Consider the following 18,319-nt stretch of genomic DNA (forward strand, 5'->3'; position numbering starts at 1 on the left):
GAGACGTCACCACCACTTCCCATCTCTCCTGTTAGACCTCTCCTTCTCCTCTAGGCTCAGTCAGGATTGATGGTGAGTGAGGATGGACAGGAGCCACTGTTGTGCAAGAGGAGCCGCGCGCACTGAATGAAAGCCTGTAGACCATAAACTGGGAGGATTTTCCAAGCGTCGTTGGATTTGCAAACTTCCGAGGGAAGTCTTTGCATTTTGCGCTTCTGCGTTTGGTTTCTTGCCTCTTTGGATGTTGCGCCACGCTGCACAGCGTTTGCCAGCTGGTATAAGTGAAAGCGTGCGGTTTACAGTAGGCAAGCAATAATACGCGGATCTTCATCATTTACAGCGGCAGGAGCTGATGAGTGCGCCCCATCTTTCCTCTCCAACTATTGGACGTCTTCAACATGTTATTAATCGCCTTTGCCAGATGATACCTGTTGGTTTTTCATCGCGCCATGTCCTACTGTCGGACTGAAGTGGACAATGAAGTTATGGGATAGCCTGACCACTTGTTTGATACTGCTGAGCGCCGTGCACGCCAGCCTGCTGCTCCGGAGCCGACCGCAGTCCACGTCCAGCAAGAGGAGAGGGCGCGCCGCCGAGACTCCCCTGGAGCTCCCGCCGGTTCAGATCCGCCTGTCTGTCACTTCCCCGGGCATGAGCCGTGCTGAGGCGGATACAGCCGACTGGGAAGAGACGCTGGCTGGAGGAGAAACATGTAAGCGCCTGTGGTTTTGTGTGGAGTGCCCAAAGTGCCATAAAACATCCTAAGAAGTTCTTTGCACCCAGCTGGCTTGCTGAGTATTGTATTCGTTTTATTTCTAAAAACAAATAATGCCATTGTTATCTGTCTAATATAAAAAGTACTTACGTTTTTGCTGTGGAAAAGGAAAATTTTCCAAATCAAATCTCTAGACTGAATTTGAAAACGTATTCAGATGAATTTTTCAGTGCAGGCTCCAGTTACCAAAATATTCGCAGTAGCGTTTTGTTGGCCTTCTTAACCTTCTTAAGGTGGAGGAAAACCGAACATTGTGATATTTTTGCGTGGCAATATTGTGTCGATGAACTGCTCCAAGTAGGCTATCTTTTTTGAAAATGATACAAACATCAAACTTTTCATAGCCCACAGGAATATGAAATCATTAGCTTTTTTAGACTACTAGAAACAATCTGCTGCAATGAAAATGATTTGCTGTGAGTTGAAGAGACTAAAAACCATTACCTTATTAGATAAAAGGTTTTACTTTTGGGACATCATTAGCAGTTGGAAAAAAGGTAGAGAATCACAATATATCACAATGTATGTTATCACAATACTCAGTAGTCAGCAACACGTTTAAAATCACAGGAATATTGTATTGTGACTTAAATATTATGAGATTATGGTATAGTGGGGCCTCTGGTAATTCCCACCCCTCCCAGTTAGGCCTGCATCATTCACAGCGAATGAAGTTTGATAGTAATACTTTCTTCATACCTTTCCAACAATGTACTACAACCACAAATGACATGCTAATTGGTTTTGGACAGAATTACATGGCAGTATGTAGGTTTGCAGCTGACAAAGGAGTCAAAGATTATTTCTGAATAATGACTTAGTTAAAAAAAAAAAGTCATGATTTATTTTTATTTGAATTATTTTTTATTTAGCGAGGAAGTTCCCATTGAGATATTACATCTTTTCTGTTAGGGAGTTCTGGGCAAGACGGCAACATAAGCAGCATATTCAGTTTCACTTAAAAAACTATTTTTTTACAGAGTAAAAGACAAGCAACACAAGGGAAAAGAAGAAAGGTCTGCAGACCATACCAGAGTCATCCAAACACATTCCACCTGGGTCAACAATTATATAAGGCAGCAGTATGTTTCCTTCAGGGTAGTTTTTTTTTAATTCCCTAGATCCCAAGAAGACATCTTCACATGACTCATTTAGTCTAAAACCTCTTCATATTCACTTTATTAATCAGTACAAAGAAAGTAGCAAATCTTCACGATTGTGAAGCTGGAACCAAAGTTTTTTGCTAAAAAAATAACAGTAATTGTCAATTTTTTTTGTCAATCCATTTTTTTAGCTCAAGCAGTACGTGCCACAAGGCTACATACTGGCAATTGTATCTCTGATGCAACTGATCCACTCAAATGTACAACAGTCATGTGCAGAAATAGGAATGGCATTCATTTCAAACTTGGATGAATCAGTTCGAATGGAATTCCTCTGCAGTAAAGAAAACCAATGTGTACCATTTCCGCTTTTGCATGCGTAGTTTCTGACACAACACTCCATCTGTTCGATAGCCAGACTGATGAGTTAAAGTGAAACAATATGTGCTGTCCAACATGATACGCCCTTGTGAGAGTGCCATTTGTCGTGATGCATTTCAGACACCATGAAGGAGCCAGATGAATTTGAAGATGTGGTGGACTTCATCAAAGTGACCATCAGCAGAATACGTCGCTCCTCCTCATCCACCGTGTCCTCATCTACCTCGTCCCCCACCACGTCCTCCCCCTCCAAAGAAGACTTGAGCAGCAGAACTCGAAACAGAAGGGAAAGGAAGAAGGGGGCGAGTCAGCAGAGTGGAGGAGAAAGAGCTAGTGGAGGCGAGACAGGGAGGAAGGTTAGGGGAGGAAGAGGGAGCGGACGAGGACAGGGCTGTGTGCTCAAACAGATCCACCTCAATGTAACCGACCTCGGCCTGGGCTACCGCTCCAGTGAGGAAATGATATTCAGGTACTGCTCCGGACCATGCAGGAAGTCCGAAACCAACTACGACAAAATCCTTTACAACCTCGCTCACAACAGGAGGCTTCCTCCTAAAGACACGCCCCCTCAGGCTTGCTGTCGGCCAATAGCGTTTGACGATGACCTCTCGTTTCTGGACGATAACCTTGTCTACCACACCGTGAGGAAGCACTCTGCCAGGAAGTGTGGTTGTGTGTAGGGAGTATGAGCTGGTGTCAGGCTTTATGTAGTTCCCACTCTGAAGTATGATCTCGAGTGCTTTTTGTTTGTTTGGTGTTTTTTTTTCAGAATTTTCTCGCTGCTAGGAAACTTTCAGGGGTCGTGTGTGGCCTTTTGTGACTTGAGTCCACCACCAAAGGAGTAAATATGGACAGGAGGTAGCGTCACTACAGTTTTTACCCCAAAACAACAACAATTGTTTTCGCCTCCTCCCTAGCTCAGTCAAAATATCCACAATTTCCTTTACATTTCACACCTTTCATTGCTAATGTTTTCAGTGTGTTTTTAAATGTTTTCATGGATACTCAACCTAATGGACTGAAGTCAATCAGACACAATTCACGATCCAGCAGACTCACTCTGTCTACTGTATAGCACATATGTTACATAAAAAAAAGTTATACACATATGAAATGTATTTATGAAATCTTGAATTTATTAACTTATTGATATTTATTTTGTTTTTATAAAAGCTATACATGTTATTTATTACTGTGATGTGACTTCTCTGAGTGTGCCAAAGGTTTTAATCAAAGATGTCCATGATTTAGTTCTATATAAAAGCAGTGAAAGACTGGGTGGTTGTTTGTATTGTTAAATGATGTTTAAGGCACCCTGTGTGTAAACAAACAAAGTCATGGGAGCATTCAGTGTTTCTCACCAAAACTTTTTTTGTGTATCCTCTTGGTCTAACAACAACGTTTAATGAGTTTATAAGTTTTTTCCTCATATATATACATATACGTATATATATATAGGCAGTGTGTTACCCATACTACCGTACTAATTACTATGCCAGAAAAAGATTTAGTATTCCCCATACATAATATGTCAAATGCAGTATGGAAAAAATACCAGGATGTTCTACTAAACTTGGTCACATTTGGTGGTATGCAAGACAGCATGCTTTTCTTGTCATTCTGACCCACAATCCTCTGCACAGCACAAGATTCATCACATCAACAGAGACGCAAAGAGATTAGAGCTCTGACATCTTGTTGACAGCTGACTGACAGCTGTCAGAGGCCACAATGATGGACGACAGGGCATTCAAGTTACTGATGACAACTGAATAGTAAAAATAAGAATATTAACTGTTTAAGTGAACAAAATAATCATAAAGATAACTGACAACTAAAGGACACAACTATTAAATAACAATAGAGAAATATATAATTTTGCAATTGTGAATATAATGTTAGAATCTATAATGTATGCAGTTACTACTTTAAAGCTTAAACTACACACATTGTAGAGTAAAAACAGCAGAGCTCTCCAGGTTGATCTCTGACTCTGGCGAGCTCTGCGAATGAGGTTTTGTTTTTCATCCAAGTTAACAGATATAGCCTATGAATAAGAGGGTTAGTGTTATGAAGGGTGCAATGTTATGAAGAAGTAGTATGTCCTGATTGTGTGCACTCTGCATGCAACAGTACATACTTTGTAGGGGCAGCTGCAGTACCATCTAAAAGGAAAAAAGTATGTGATCCGAAATGCACCCAGGGGCCCGCTCTTACAAACATTGCTCTGTAGCACTTCGAGTGGTCAAAAACTCCACGGTACACCTTTAAAGTTTTTCTTTACAGAAAAAACCTTCCTCAGCATGTTAATGTTTACAGTGTTCTACAATTTCAGCCTCATTTGGCAGCATTGTTTCCTGTTTTGTTTTTTAATGAACGAAGTGAGGAAATATCACAGCATTTCTTTCTAATGCTTAGAAGAACGGTTGTTTATTCACTGCGAATTTCATGTCCCACTCTCAGATGAATTGCTGTGTTAGTGAAACAAGATTTTCTCACTTAAGACATATAACTACAGCTTTATTTTTATACGGTTTTCACATTTAAATTGTCTCATTTAATTATAAATAAATGTATTATACACAGACTAGTGTGTATGTAATTACTAACTCACAGTACATACTGTTGCAGCCCTTTGTGGATAAGTTTAACAACAGGCCATGCGGTTACAAATTCTCCCCAAAATCAAATATACATATGTTTCCTCTTACCTGTAGTGCTATTTATCAATCTAGATTGTTTTGGTGTGAGTTGGCGAGTGTCAGAGATATCATTCGAAATGATGTCTACCTTCTCTTGAATAGCGAAAAAAAAGACTTCCCGATTACATGGGTTATACACTAATTACTGGCTCATATTTACGCCTGATAAACACGAATTGTGGCAAATTACTTTTCATAGTTATACATACAAACAGTGCATGAAAAAAATTGCTCATGACAGCGTAAGATGTAAACATTAATGGCATCCTCTTCAGCTGAGCTGAAACATTAGCTAACTCAGCAGTGATGGATGAGCTAGCCTTCAGCGCAGTGATACTGTGAGCTGGTGTAGATCAGTAGACATGGACCTGCTCATAACAAGGTCTGTGGATTATATTGAGTAACCGGGTCATGATTTCTGGAAAGAGACATTGCTGTTGAGTTTTTCAAATTTTTTTTATTTTATTGTTTTACCACCACAAGCCAACTGCCATATAGTTCCAATTTTTGGAAGTATATGGCAAAGCCTTGACCGATAAATAGCACAACAGGTAAGAGTATACCTATGTATATTTGATTTTTGGGTGAACTGTCCTTTTTAAAATCAGCCTAGGCTCAGGGAAAAACTCAGGTTTCCAACATTACGCCATACAGGTTTTACATAAACGAGACCTCGATCAAACACAAGTTAGGTAACAGAAAGTAATCATTGTATTTCTGTCACTTTTGTGTTAAAGAGGGAGGTGAAAATAATCATTGTATTTCTGTCACTTTTGTGTTAAAGAGGGAGGTGAACAACACAGCAATGGGGCATTGGGGATTTGCAATATATAAAGGATGAATAGAATCTGATGTTATCAAATTACAGGAAAAGGCATTACATGGAGTATCTGTAGCTACAGTACAGCGCCTACAGTATGAGAATAAAAGGAAGGTGAGACGGACAGTGAGGGATAGAAGACAAATGGACGAAAGACAAGTGTTACAACATAAAGAAAACAACATGGATAGTAATAGAGGTAAAGTGCATATTAGCAGAGAGACGGGGAGGACAATGGAAAGGCAGTATGATTAAAAGGTGGCAAATATCCAGAGAAGACAATGATGTAGTTGGAGAACATGAGAAGAGACGATGTGTCTTGCTTAACTAATGTGTGTGGTCGATATCTGATCCATCCCGTGCTCTCTCACATTTCACAGCCCTTCCTCTGCCTATCTCCAAAGCTGTGAGTCAGTGCAACCTCGTTCAACAACTACAGGGCAAAAAAATGGGCCAGCCAAGTCTATTTTATTTTCTCGTGGAACTCATTATCTTTATAAATGATACTGCGATTCTCAGTGATCAGTCAGGCTCACAGCCGGTGATTAATACAGTTTGACAGCTGGGGATTCTCTGTTAGACGTGTTGAGATCTACAGCTCTGCTATGCGAGCAGAAAGAAACTTGAAATCATGAAGATTTTTACTCCCCTGTACTCGAAATTTTGATCTACTGGATGTTGAACACATCACCATGGTAACATTATGAAAATAAAAATCTGCAGCCAGTAACTTGTATGAAACTGGCTACTCACTCCATCAATATTTTACTTCAACAAAATGGATTTTAAATTTAAATTAGCTCCAGGTTGGATTTTATTTTGAGCCTCCTTGATTTTTAAGTTGAAAAACGGATAGTTATATGCACATCACGTAGGTGCAAGGCTTTCAGAAAACTTTCATGAGGAAACTTGTGTTTGCAGGCGTTACCTTTTTTCCTCCTTGATTTTTAAACCTAAAACTACAGTAAACAGAGTGTGACATCTCTTTCCACAGCACTTCTTCTACTTCTTAGACTTATTATTTTAGCCTCCAAGCCACAGATGATCCAGTTGTACTGAAGAATTAAAATCAAAAACCTAACGCAAAACAGTGTTTTTTGTTTTTGTATTCCAACTTTTTTTTTATATGTCAACATGTAATTTCTTTTATCTTTCTCATTACATAGTTCATGTATTGATTACATTAATTATTTTTTTTAATGTAAAATTGCTAAAAGGTCTGTCCCCTCGGTGTTAGATGAAAATAGAGTGTTTTCTTTTTTTTTTTTAGATTTTTTTGGGGGCTGTTATTGCCTTTAATCAATTGGACAGTGTGAGTGTGAAAGGGGTAGAGAGAGGGGGGGAGACATACAGCAAAAGGCCGAAGCCAGACTCCAACCAGCGGCCGCTGGGGGCGAGGACACACCCTCTGGACATGGGGCGCCTATCCACTGAGCCACCAGGCGCCCCAGAACAACATATATTTCTATATACAATAATAAATAAAGATAGATGATAGCAGAAGTCACAGTACAGGTTTAAACCTTTTAATTGTTATCATAATGTTGAAATTGTGGAAAAATATATCTGATTCCATTTTGTATTTTAAATGCTGCATACAATTTCATAATTCCATTAATTTTTCCTTTATCATAATTTCAAACAATTTCAAAAGGAAACAGACAAAAAACACACAAAAAAATGAAAAGATAAATAAAACTATACAATGCAAGGAATAACATATGGCAATGCACATCTATATGTGTGTGTACACACAGAAACATAAAATATAATACAAATATAATACAAACAAAAAAAGAATATAAAGTGCAAATACGAAGCATAAATAGAAAAGAAGAGAAAAGAGGTGCTCCCCTTAAAATGAGCTCCAGGTTTAATTTTATTTTGAGCTTGTTCATCTTGTTCGTATTTTGGTAAACCATAAATTGCAGTAAACATAGAGTGGGTCAAAACTTTCCACAGCCATTACTGCTACTTATTATTTTAGCTTCCAAGCCACAGATGATCGAGTTGTACAGAAGAATTAGAGTCAAAAACCTAATGCCTAAATAATGTTTAAAAACACAACACCCACAGTGCTTCTTGGCCAAACGTAGACTGCAGTCTAATGGCTACTGTGGGACCAATTAAACATATTCCTGCGTTAACCATGACAGTGCCGAAGCATTATCGGCCCCACTGTGGAAATATACAAAACAAGTTCATCAGCTTTATCTTACAGAGGAAACCATTAGAGCCAAGACCGTCAAAGGATAGTGTCATTAGTCACATGAGTTGACTGCTCTTTTGTTCACGGTGTCAGAGGAGCTTGTAATGAAGGATCATGTTCCACCGGCGTGTAATACAACACAAGTGTCAGCTGTTAAAGAGGGGGTGTTTCAAACAGGTGCTAAATACTGGCAGAGCTGTACCTGTTGACACATTTAGGTTACATTAAGAACTTCAAAGGGACGGTTCACCAAAGTTACAGAATCTCTCTCTTGCATGTGATGGTGTCACGACGTGCAACTTTTTCAGACATGAGATATCATCTTAATACAATGGAGTTGAATAAAATGTTCATCACGCGCACTGCACTGAAAAATTACAAAAACCTCGATGGCAAAACCTATTTCTAGAAGCAATATCCCGTTTGCCCTGGAAAATCCACACACCTTATTACCTTATTTTGAATGAGGCCTTTGGATTATCTGGAGTAACCGGAGCGCTTTTTGGGGAAAAACAAGATTCTGTTGATGTTTCTAAACGCACTTTTTGTGCTTTGAGTTTCACAAACTGTTCGGTGATGTCCGCTGTGTTAGTGTGGGACAGAAATCTCGGACGCGGATATCTCAAAACCTGGGCAAATGTAACCATTTAGTAATCTGTATAAATGCATTATGTAATTTGGCCAAACCAACCCTTTTAAAAATAAAGCTTGAAACATCCCTGCAATGTAAAACAGAAAGTAAAATTAAATGAACAGTACAGCCCAAAGTCAAAATACATATTTTTACTCTCACCTGTAGTGCTATTTATCAATCTAGATTGTTTTAATGTGAGTTGCAGTGTTGGAGAGATGTCTGCCTTCTCTTTAGTATAATGTAGCTAGATGGCATTCAGCTTTTGGTGCTGAAAGTGACAATAAACTACATTTGAAAACTCAGGAGCGATCAGGACCTGGTTACTCAAAATAATCCACAAACTTTGTTGTAAGCAGTTTCATGTAGGAACTTTTTTTTCTACCGAACTCACATGCCAACTGTATCACTGTGCAGAAGGAATTGTGCATCTACTGCTAGCTCACCTAGCAGCTAACACTATAAGCTCAGCAAGTAGGACGCCATTAATGTTTACATCTTGCGCTGTCATGAGAACGTGCCTCTCATCCATGAGTAGATGCATGCTTCCTTCTGCACAGTAATAAGCAGTTGGGGTTTAGTTTGGTAAAAAGGGAAAAGTACCTACGTTAAACTGTGGATTATATTGAGTAACCAGTTTTTTTGTTATTACAGCACCACAAACTGAGAGCCATCTAGTTCCATTATACTGGTGAAAAGGCAGACATCTCTACGGCCGATATATCCAACACTCAGCCACTGACACCAACACAATATAAACTGATAAATAGCACTGCAGGTAAGAGGAAATATGTATTTTTACTTTTGGGGTGATTTGTCCCTTTAAACAAAAGCCTACACTATGAATAAATCTAGTAATATATATTATTATATGAAAGGATTACATGGATATTTTCCATATGGATACTTCTGCTAGAGCTCCCGAGCAATCAAATGGTTATTTTTAGAAGTTATTTGGGGTAAAAGGGCATTAAAAGTTCGTCTCTCGTGACTTCAAAACCGATCTGGTAAGTCAACCTGTCAGATTTTCAGGAGAAAAGCCAGCCTCCTTTGCGTCTCAGCATGATGGTTTCAAGATTTACTTTATAAGAAGTAGCTCACATTCCCATCATTCAGTTCAAATCAGTGACCAGCTTGTTTACAAGAGGAAGCAATTGTGGGCAGAGCCTCGTCCGCCACCATTGTGCCAGCTGGCGTGAGAAAAGATACAAATGATAACCTAAGTGTAATCACGGTTATATCAGACATGTCGCGGGCCTTCATGAGAGATGTGTCAAACCACAAGAAGATCTTTGTGCCTCTGCTCGGGAATCTGTCAGTGTGACTCAGGCTATATGACGAGTCAATTGTAAAGACAACCGCAGAGGGAAGAATGAGAGGCATTACCGATAAAAACAATACAGCTACCAATTCAAGACATATGACGACAGCACAATACCGATGCTGTCTCACCCTCTTTTTAAGATCAAAGACAGCTCCGAGATCTGTTATCTTCTCTTATTCACAACTGATAAAAGTATCTCGTCTTTTGTGAGGCTTTTAATCTGAAATTCTCAAAGCCTGAAGGTCACAAACGAAAATACAAAAGGAGGAGAAATCTCTAGGGTATTGGCGCCAAAGTTCTGCTATATTAATAGTAAACACTCTCAAGAAAACACTAGTATTTTAGTGATTCATGCAAGAAACAGGCTGTGAGCCGTAGTGTAGGAAACACTGCTGCGCTGTCATTGGACTGGCTGCAACACATCAACACAAAGCAGAGGCAGAGGGGATTAACGTGGAGCTGTAACCGCACTGCACTGATCATCTTTGACTGGCCTATCGCCAAACCTCCAGTCTGGACCACCAGCCGAAGGCTCCCCACTCATCACTACTGCCACACACACGCAGACACGCGTTATCAGTCATCGCTTTAGTGAACTGCAGATACACTGCAGATACAATGCAAGACAGAAAGAGAACGCCATCGTCAAACACCGAAAAATCAGAGGGCTGACGTTCATCAAACCCTCTATTTTATGTTTTCTCTGGAAAACATTTGGAATTTTGCTGGGGTTTTAATATTTTGTCAGTTCAAAGGAGATGGTGAAATATAACAAAAGGATAACAAAAATAAAGGAGCATTTGAGAAATACCTGCAGCTTATATGATGCAAGCACTTGATATTTTTAATGTGCGTGACATTTGTACTTCAGTAAATTTGTGTTAACCTGTCTCAGCTCAGAAACACAAAGTGCTTTAGCAGATGCAGTATTTTGACACAGTTTAAGAGCTGCAGAGGGAAATGACAAGAGGTGTGAATGCAACATGATCACCTGCGTGTTGGTGTGTGAGAGGTGTTCGCTCAGATGGGTAAATATTCAGGTGCAACCTGAGAATGTGCATTACAACTCACGACTCGGTCTCACACCTGTGGTACATCAATGTGTGTGTGTGTGTGTGTGTTTGTGTTCATACAGGAAAGTGTAAATCTCAATGTTTGAGTGTTGTGGCAGATGAAAGGACCAGTTTAAATAAATGTTATTGCAGACATTTGCCATTTTAACCTTGTCTAAAGGTCCAGTGTGTGGGACTTTGAGTATATAAGCAGAAATGGAATACATAAAAAAGTATGTTTAGTGTATTATCAACTGAAAATAAGAATTGTTGTGTTTTTGTTACCTTAAAAGGAGTAGTTTATATATACATAGTGAGTGGGTCCTCATCTATAGAGAACGTCATGTTGCACTGCCATGTTTCTACGGTAGCCCAGAACAAACAAACCAAACATTGGCTCTAGATGGGGCCATTCATGTTTTCGGGTCAGCCCTCCATAGTTAGCAGTCCCTCCATGACTGGAAAGTTGGTAAAAACACAGATTTGTATCATGAAACTGCTTCATACAGTGTTTTTACTGGTTTAAATCATCGGGTCTGTTTGTTTTGGAGAAGAAGACACCTCTGGATCTTAAATTATAAGAGAAAAAGGTGAGCAGACATTGGCGTGTGGCAGGCGAGCTGCTTGTCTCCAACATGGCAAACAGCATAGGAGAATCACTGATTTGTAGCATGAAAGTGCTTTACTCAGTGATTTTGCCTGTTTAAATCACAGGGTTCAATTGTTTTTTTTAGAGAGGAGGAGACTTCTGCGGATAATTCAGCTCCTGGTAAAAACCTCCTAATCAGGAGAAGTTTCAGCTGGTTGCAATCTGTAATCCTCACTGCTACATGCATCTAAATCCCCCTAAATCTTACACACTGAACCTTTAAAAGCCAGAAGTTGCAAACTGTAAAAATGCCAAGTGTATTGTTGGTGCCCTTCAGTCCAACAGTAAAGTAAAAACAGAAGTTGTTTCAAATTCTTTTACAACTTTTATCTGTTTTGCTTTGCTCAAAGTGCTGTTGGGTGTAGACCCTTTTCTGAATGAAAGCACTAACACAGAGCAGGCAAAGCCGAAGATTTTGACAGGCTGGTTGATGACGTGATTTTCCGTCCACTTCTGTCTGTGCCGTTAGAGTGTAATGATAAGAAACAGCTCACAGGCAGACTGGACAGTCGCCCTGCCAGAGTGGAAGCTGTCCGCTCCGATGTGACACACTACATCAAGCAAAGAGGAAGCTGCTGAGATGATGTGACGGCCTACTTGAAAAGGGTGTGATCCTGAATGACACCACCACCGACACACAAGCATACAAAGTTATATTTGACCAGCTAGGATTTACGTCAGTGAGAGACTTATTCAAAACTGTATTTTTCCAACACAGAGGCTTCAATAATATACATGCCTGTGACTACAGACTGGATGCTTGTATGTACAGCTGCAGTGATATTTCTAACTGTCAAATTTATTATTGTGTCTATGACTACTTGTATCACTTAGATGAACTTTAACAGATAACCTGGATGTAAACAGCTTCAGGTGTTATCTATTTAGATCTATATTCTTGCCACAAGTAAAAAGCTAATTTTAGGCTATAAACAAAGTACACCAAGACACGACCTACCATCACCACAACAAGGCTTTAAAGACGTGATGTGCATTCGATGTTTTGTAGTCTCATTTAGCCGCATGTTAGCAACCTCTTTTAAAGAGACATAAAAGCTTCAAAATCGACAAGCGCGGTGTTTACTGATATATATATTATTGCGTAGAACAACACGTGGAAGTCTCTTAATCTTGTGTTAACCACAGACATTATTTCAGGCATCTAATGAGAAATTTATTCAAAACACTGATTGACTTTGAGACAAGGGAACCGATAAAAATGCTAACTCATTTCCACGTTTAAGAACTCATCCCTGGAGCACTCCTGCAGATGTGGGAGAGATCCCACCTCTAACACTGTATCCAGATCTCTTTGTACATCCATGGTTTTCACCTCTAAACTGTAGGCCAAACGCCAAACCGTTTATATTTGAAAACCACAAAAGTTTGTATTATATTCTACAAAAAGGAATATGATCAAAAGAGCTTGTTTGTCGACCTTCGCTTCCGAGGTCAAGAATGAGCTTTCAGTATGCATGGACATTGTAGAGGACTGTTTTCCTAGAATATGAAGAAGATTGTGGTCAGAAAGACAAATGATCCATACGCAAACTGAGCCTGATTTCAGGATAGGTTCATTTGTTTATCTGCTGCTGCGGGTCAAAACCTACTGAATCCCTAAAAGCACTTATGATAAACAACATCAAACACAAACTTTAAACAGCCGTAACAGCCGTGATAATTTTTTGCAAAAATAATTAAACCATTAATCATGCTATTTGCTCCATGTGTCACTTAACATAAAAAGTACCCATGGATTTGGTTTCATGACAACATACTACAGCTGTTCCCTCCAGGGATAAAAAAAGGTTATAAATAATACAAAATGTACATAGCATGCATTGTCAATACATCAGTGTACATTCCTCTCATCGTTTGCACATATGGCAGGGAACCACCTCTGCTACGCTGCGGTACAGAGTGGAACTGCTCTAATCTCTTTTGTAAACACTGCAGAGTGTGTGTGTGTGTGTGTGTGTGTGTGTGTGTGTCTAAGACCCCACGAGGCAAACCAGACCACTAACTCACCATTCATTCTCCCCTCATGAGGAAACACCAGACCTCCCTTTATCCCTTTCTTGCTCCTCACTTTCCCTCCATCCTCCTGGTGTCTTTCACTACCTCCTTCATCTCAACCCACCCTCCCCAGCTTCCTTTCGTCCCCCTGCGTTTTGATGTCCCTTAACATCATCCATTAATGTTTCCAGCCCTCCGTCCTTCTGTTTTCTTGTTCTCTTTTATCCCCTGTGAATAAACTTGGCTTGCTGTCTGCAGTCCCCTGTGTTTGAGCGTGTTAATCCACATGAACTTGCGTGAGTCTGAATATTCCCTGGTGTTAACCTCTCGCTTCCTCCATAAACACCTCTGTGGTATGCAAAGGATCTGTAGCAAGGCTTCTGACTCCTTCCCCCTAGTAACTGCAGTCATGCCTTGTAAATAGGACACATCAAAAGTAATTGAAATCTCTTAAGATACTCTGGGAGACTCACTGGGTAGACTGGTCGAGCTGTGTATAAAGTTCTCCAGGAACGGGTCCTAAAACCTGGAAATCAATTAGCATGTTAGCACCTCCAGTTCCCTCATCTTAAAGTCAAAGTTTTTTTTGAATGGGTTTTTGGTTTGGACGCCTGAAATAAGGTCTGTGGTTGACAGACTTTCACATTTTATTCTATGACATAAAATATGTCAGCAAATACCCCACTTGCGAACTTTGAAGCTTTTATGTGTCTTAAAAAGGCGGTTGCTAACAAGTGGCTAAATTAGACTACCGTGTTATAGTGACAATGTTGAATCATTGAGCGTATGCAGTGTAGTCTGTTTATAGCCTAACATTAGCTTTTCCAGTGATTGCATTCACGCTTTTTAAAGTGGTATTCATTTGTCAAGATTATCTTGCTGAACAAAATGTGTAAGTATCATAAACGTTTGATAGCCACAGGGCTTATTTTCTGTAATAATCCAAAATCAAGTGGGAAAATAGGCTTTTTAATGAGGAGAAAAATGTCATTACTTTGGCACTCCATGAATAATAAAAACCTACAAAGGTTCAATTAAAAACTACTTCCAAAAGCCTATATGTTGCTCCACAATTTGTCTTCTGTTCTGTTAATGTTGTGCATTTACTGGACATCTCAGTTTTGTTTCCTGAGGTGAGATTAACTTGTATATCACTGTATTGTATTTTCTCTCTTTCCTCAGCACCATACTGCAATTGTGACCTTTTTATGTTTTGTTTCCTGCATCTAATGAGTCATTGTAATCCATCATCCACTAAATCAAAGTTTCATGAACTTCCCTCTAAACCTCTGTCTTTGCTCTTTTATCTGAAAAGGATATACAGCACTGTGCGAGCATGTTTGGCCCAAAAGATCATAAATCTGCTGAATATATCATGCAGGTTGACTTCAACTGACCATATAACATACACACAGATAAAAACACACAAATACAAACACATAAGTATTGCATCCTTATCATCCGACACACCACATCCGTGCTTTAAACTCATGCCAAGTGGACACTACGAAAAAACTGCAGCATGCCAAAAACTGACATACCCATGTGTATACATAAATCTACAGCTCATCAGGGCTCTGTAATAATACAGGCTTCCCAACCACGTGAGCAAGCATTCCTCTGTGATAGCTGCAGCATTGCACAAGTGTTTCCTCATCTTTGTCCTTTTCATGAAAACAAAAAGAATGAGGATTGTTTTAAGTAAGAAAACGGATTTTCACCTCAATGAAATCTAAATATTTGAGTTTCACTGATTATGGCCATGTTCATATTGTTCTTGCTTAACTCTGTCGTATGCAGAGTAGAGAAACAGGAGAGATGAGAAGAAGAGGAGGTTTTCTCAGTGACATGTTCACAAAGAGCATGAACCACATTCAGACTCGCAACATTACACATTCAGATCAGCCCACTGATCCACAAGCATGCTAGAAACTGGAAAGGAGACTGAAGAAATGCATAGATGTGATGGAAAAACACATCAGATATTCATGTAAAACAAGTTAACAGCTTAGCGGGACACAATGGAACAAGAATTTGGGGGGAAAACAAGATTGCCACCAAATGTTTTAGTTATTAGCTCCTGATCAAACCCAAACATAAGCATGTAAGATGCCCAAAATACCTACAAAAGTATTTACAAGCCTCTGATCCTCTAAAGACATCTGTTTCCCCCCTGAGGTGAATGGACCCTGAAATGGATCCTACTAAGTCAGAAAATGACTCACAGAGCAAAAACAGGGAGCAAACAGTTCAAACCTCTGAGTCACAGCCCCTTTATAACCCCGCTATAACCTCTCATCGTCTAAAATGACCTTCTTATGACCTGTCGTAGTGCCTTAATAACCCCCATCCAGGACTGAGTGAGCAGAGACAGAGCTGATGGAAATTTGATATCTCATGCTCAGTTGCCCTATAATTCACTCACACATCATCTCACTCTCACAAAAATCCAGAGCTAGTTAATTGCAAGCATACAGACACATAACACAGATAAAACATGCACGTATGAACACACACAGACACAGCGACTGATGTCAAACTGTGTAAAGGCTACTCTTTACTGTGATCTAACAAAAAAATGGAAAGCAGATAATAATAAGGCATGTTCATATGCCCCTGTAATTCAGGTAAATTATGCCATATGGTGGAAAGCACCCTATGCCACCGTGTAGTGGACATATTTCTAACAGAGATTACCACAACAGGAAATAAAACAATGACCTCTGTAATGTCTCTGTCATGCTCTAACCTGTGAGGTACACAGCACAACAGTAATGGCTTTAAAAAAACAACTCTTCCTCACTCTGGATGGAAAAACTAAAATCCTACCACGGGCTGGTTTAGGCCAGAGAAATAATAACTTAAATACATGCCCCCATTTTTTCATCCTGTTTTAATTTCTGTTGTTTAATTTCGTAGGACTTTTTTTTGAGCAGCAAACTGACTCTACATTAACAATGAATAAGAGAGCTGAAGGCTTTAGAATAGATACTGATATGTTTTAGCATTTTATTATGTTTTATGGATCTTACGTTTAAGCCTGTGTGTATTGTATGTGACTCCCACACACTGTCTAACTTGCAAAGGTTTTCCTGATGAAGGCCTAGTACCGAAACGTCGCAAATAAAAGTGATAATGCGAGTTAGACAGTGTGCGGGAGTGTCTCATCTGATAGATGTGCGAGGTATTCTTTTGTTCATGTGTCACAGGGCTGCAAAATAAATTTCTATTAAGGGATAACAAAGTTGAAGAAGTTGAAGACACATGGCTGCGCAGTAATTTGTCGCTATTTTTTAAAATGAGCAGCATGATCAGGATAAACCACAGAATGTACTCTAACCCCTACAAGAGCACGATGTGTAATGTCCAAGTAGTTTTCCAGCTGTTTTTTTCTTCCTTTTTTTTTCTTTTTAATAGAGCTCTACGTGACTGCGGCACCATTACTTAACACACTTCCTGTCTTGTTTTCTGGCTAAATCTGAGTTGGATCTTCTATACTGTGGATTTTGTGGATATATTGTCCTGACACAAAAGAATAACATTTGACAATCTGTTATGTTTCATGCCTTAGCTGAATTATGAGCAAGCTGAAACGGAAAAACCCGCTGTGTGCAAAGCGGTCACTCACTGAATCTATTATTCAACAAAAGATACTCTGATTACAGCACTTCACACTGAGGCTGAACACACAGGAAACTGTCAACGTGCGCTGTAGTCACACAGGAGGCTGCCATAATGTCAACACAGCTCACTGTCATCAAAGGAATCAAAACAAGGAGGAACCACCGGCCTCACACATGCAGCAGTGGTGGAAGAGCCCACGCAAAACGCTGTCGCGCACATACGCGTGATGACAGAAGTAGACACTTTGCGTTACTTTATTCTGCAGCTGGACTTCAGTGACGGGCTGCCCACTCTGTGAGGTTGATTCGGGAGCTTTTATGTGACATTGGCACTGTTTTGTCAGTGTCATTCATTGAAATGACTTTTTGTTATTGCTGCAGAGCAAGCTGAGCTGTTTTAATACTATATTTTTCAAAGGGGTTCTCCAGCTATTAAGTATTACCCTTTAATTCATTTGGGAGACACATAAGACAGTTTAAAATAAACAATAATTAAAATTGAAGCCGCAGAGAGTAAGATGTCCTGACTTTAAGTAGGGGTCAACTTCCAAAAACACTGGATCCTAGAGTTCCCATAATGCATTCTGATTGATCAATCTTTTCATTACATCCAGATTGTCTATAAAAAAATACTTAGCCTCTAAGCCCAAACTGTGATAAACCTGATCACACAACTTTGACATCATCTGGGTCATGTTCTCAGATTTGACAAAGCTCCTCCAGAGAAACACAGGAACCATGCAATGTTTTCATGGGCTAAGTAGCACTGAGCAATAACATGATAAACTGACTGACTGCAACCAAGTCACCAGACCATGACCAGACCAAACCACAAATATGTTACCTTTGTATGTCACTATGTAGCGTACTTGTTGAAACTTTGTTTCATTTCACCAATGCTGTGGTTAGCTTGTGGTTAAATTTAAGCTCAAAAATAACAAGTTTGAGCTTAAAAACTGGTTTTGGTGACACAATCCTGGCTGGAAACACCATGATGTCTTGTTTAAAAAAACAATTGTGGCATGTTTCATGGC

General features: G+C 39.6%; 1 protein-coding gene across 1 annotated transcript; it reads left to right on the plus strand.

Moving 5' to 3' along the window:
• Positions 1–410: 410 nt before the first annotated feature.
• On the plus strand, positions 411–2,939 carry LOC121945008 (glial cell line-derived neurotrophic factor). The gene is made up of 2 exons (XM_042489001.1): positions 411–712; positions 2,380–2,939. Exons 1-2 carry the CDS (start codon positions 478–480, stop codon positions 2,937–2,939), a joined length of 795 nt encoding a protein of 264 aa, XP_042344935.1. The 5' UTR covers positions 411–477.
• The last annotated feature ends 15,380 nt before the right edge of the window (positions 2,940–18,319 follow it).

This window comes from Plectropomus leopardus, chromosome 6 (genome assembly GCF_008729295.1).
Source record: "Plectropomus leopardus isolate mb chromosome 6, YSFRI_Pleo_2.0, whole genome shotgun sequence".
NCBI classification, from domain to species: Eukaryota; Metazoa; Chordata; class Actinopteri; order Perciformes; family Serranidae; genus Plectropomus; species Plectropomus leopardus.

Bases quoted from the DNA above. Each gene is read 5' to 3' on its own strand.
- LOC121945008 (XM_042489001.1), top strand. From the start codon at position 478: ATGAAGTTATGGGATAGCCTGACCACTTGTTTGATACTGCTGAGCGCC. The intron at 713-2,379 runs GTAAGCGCCTGT...GATGCATTTCAG, and splicing joins GCTGGCTGGAGGAGAAACAT to ACACCATGAAGGAGCCAGAT.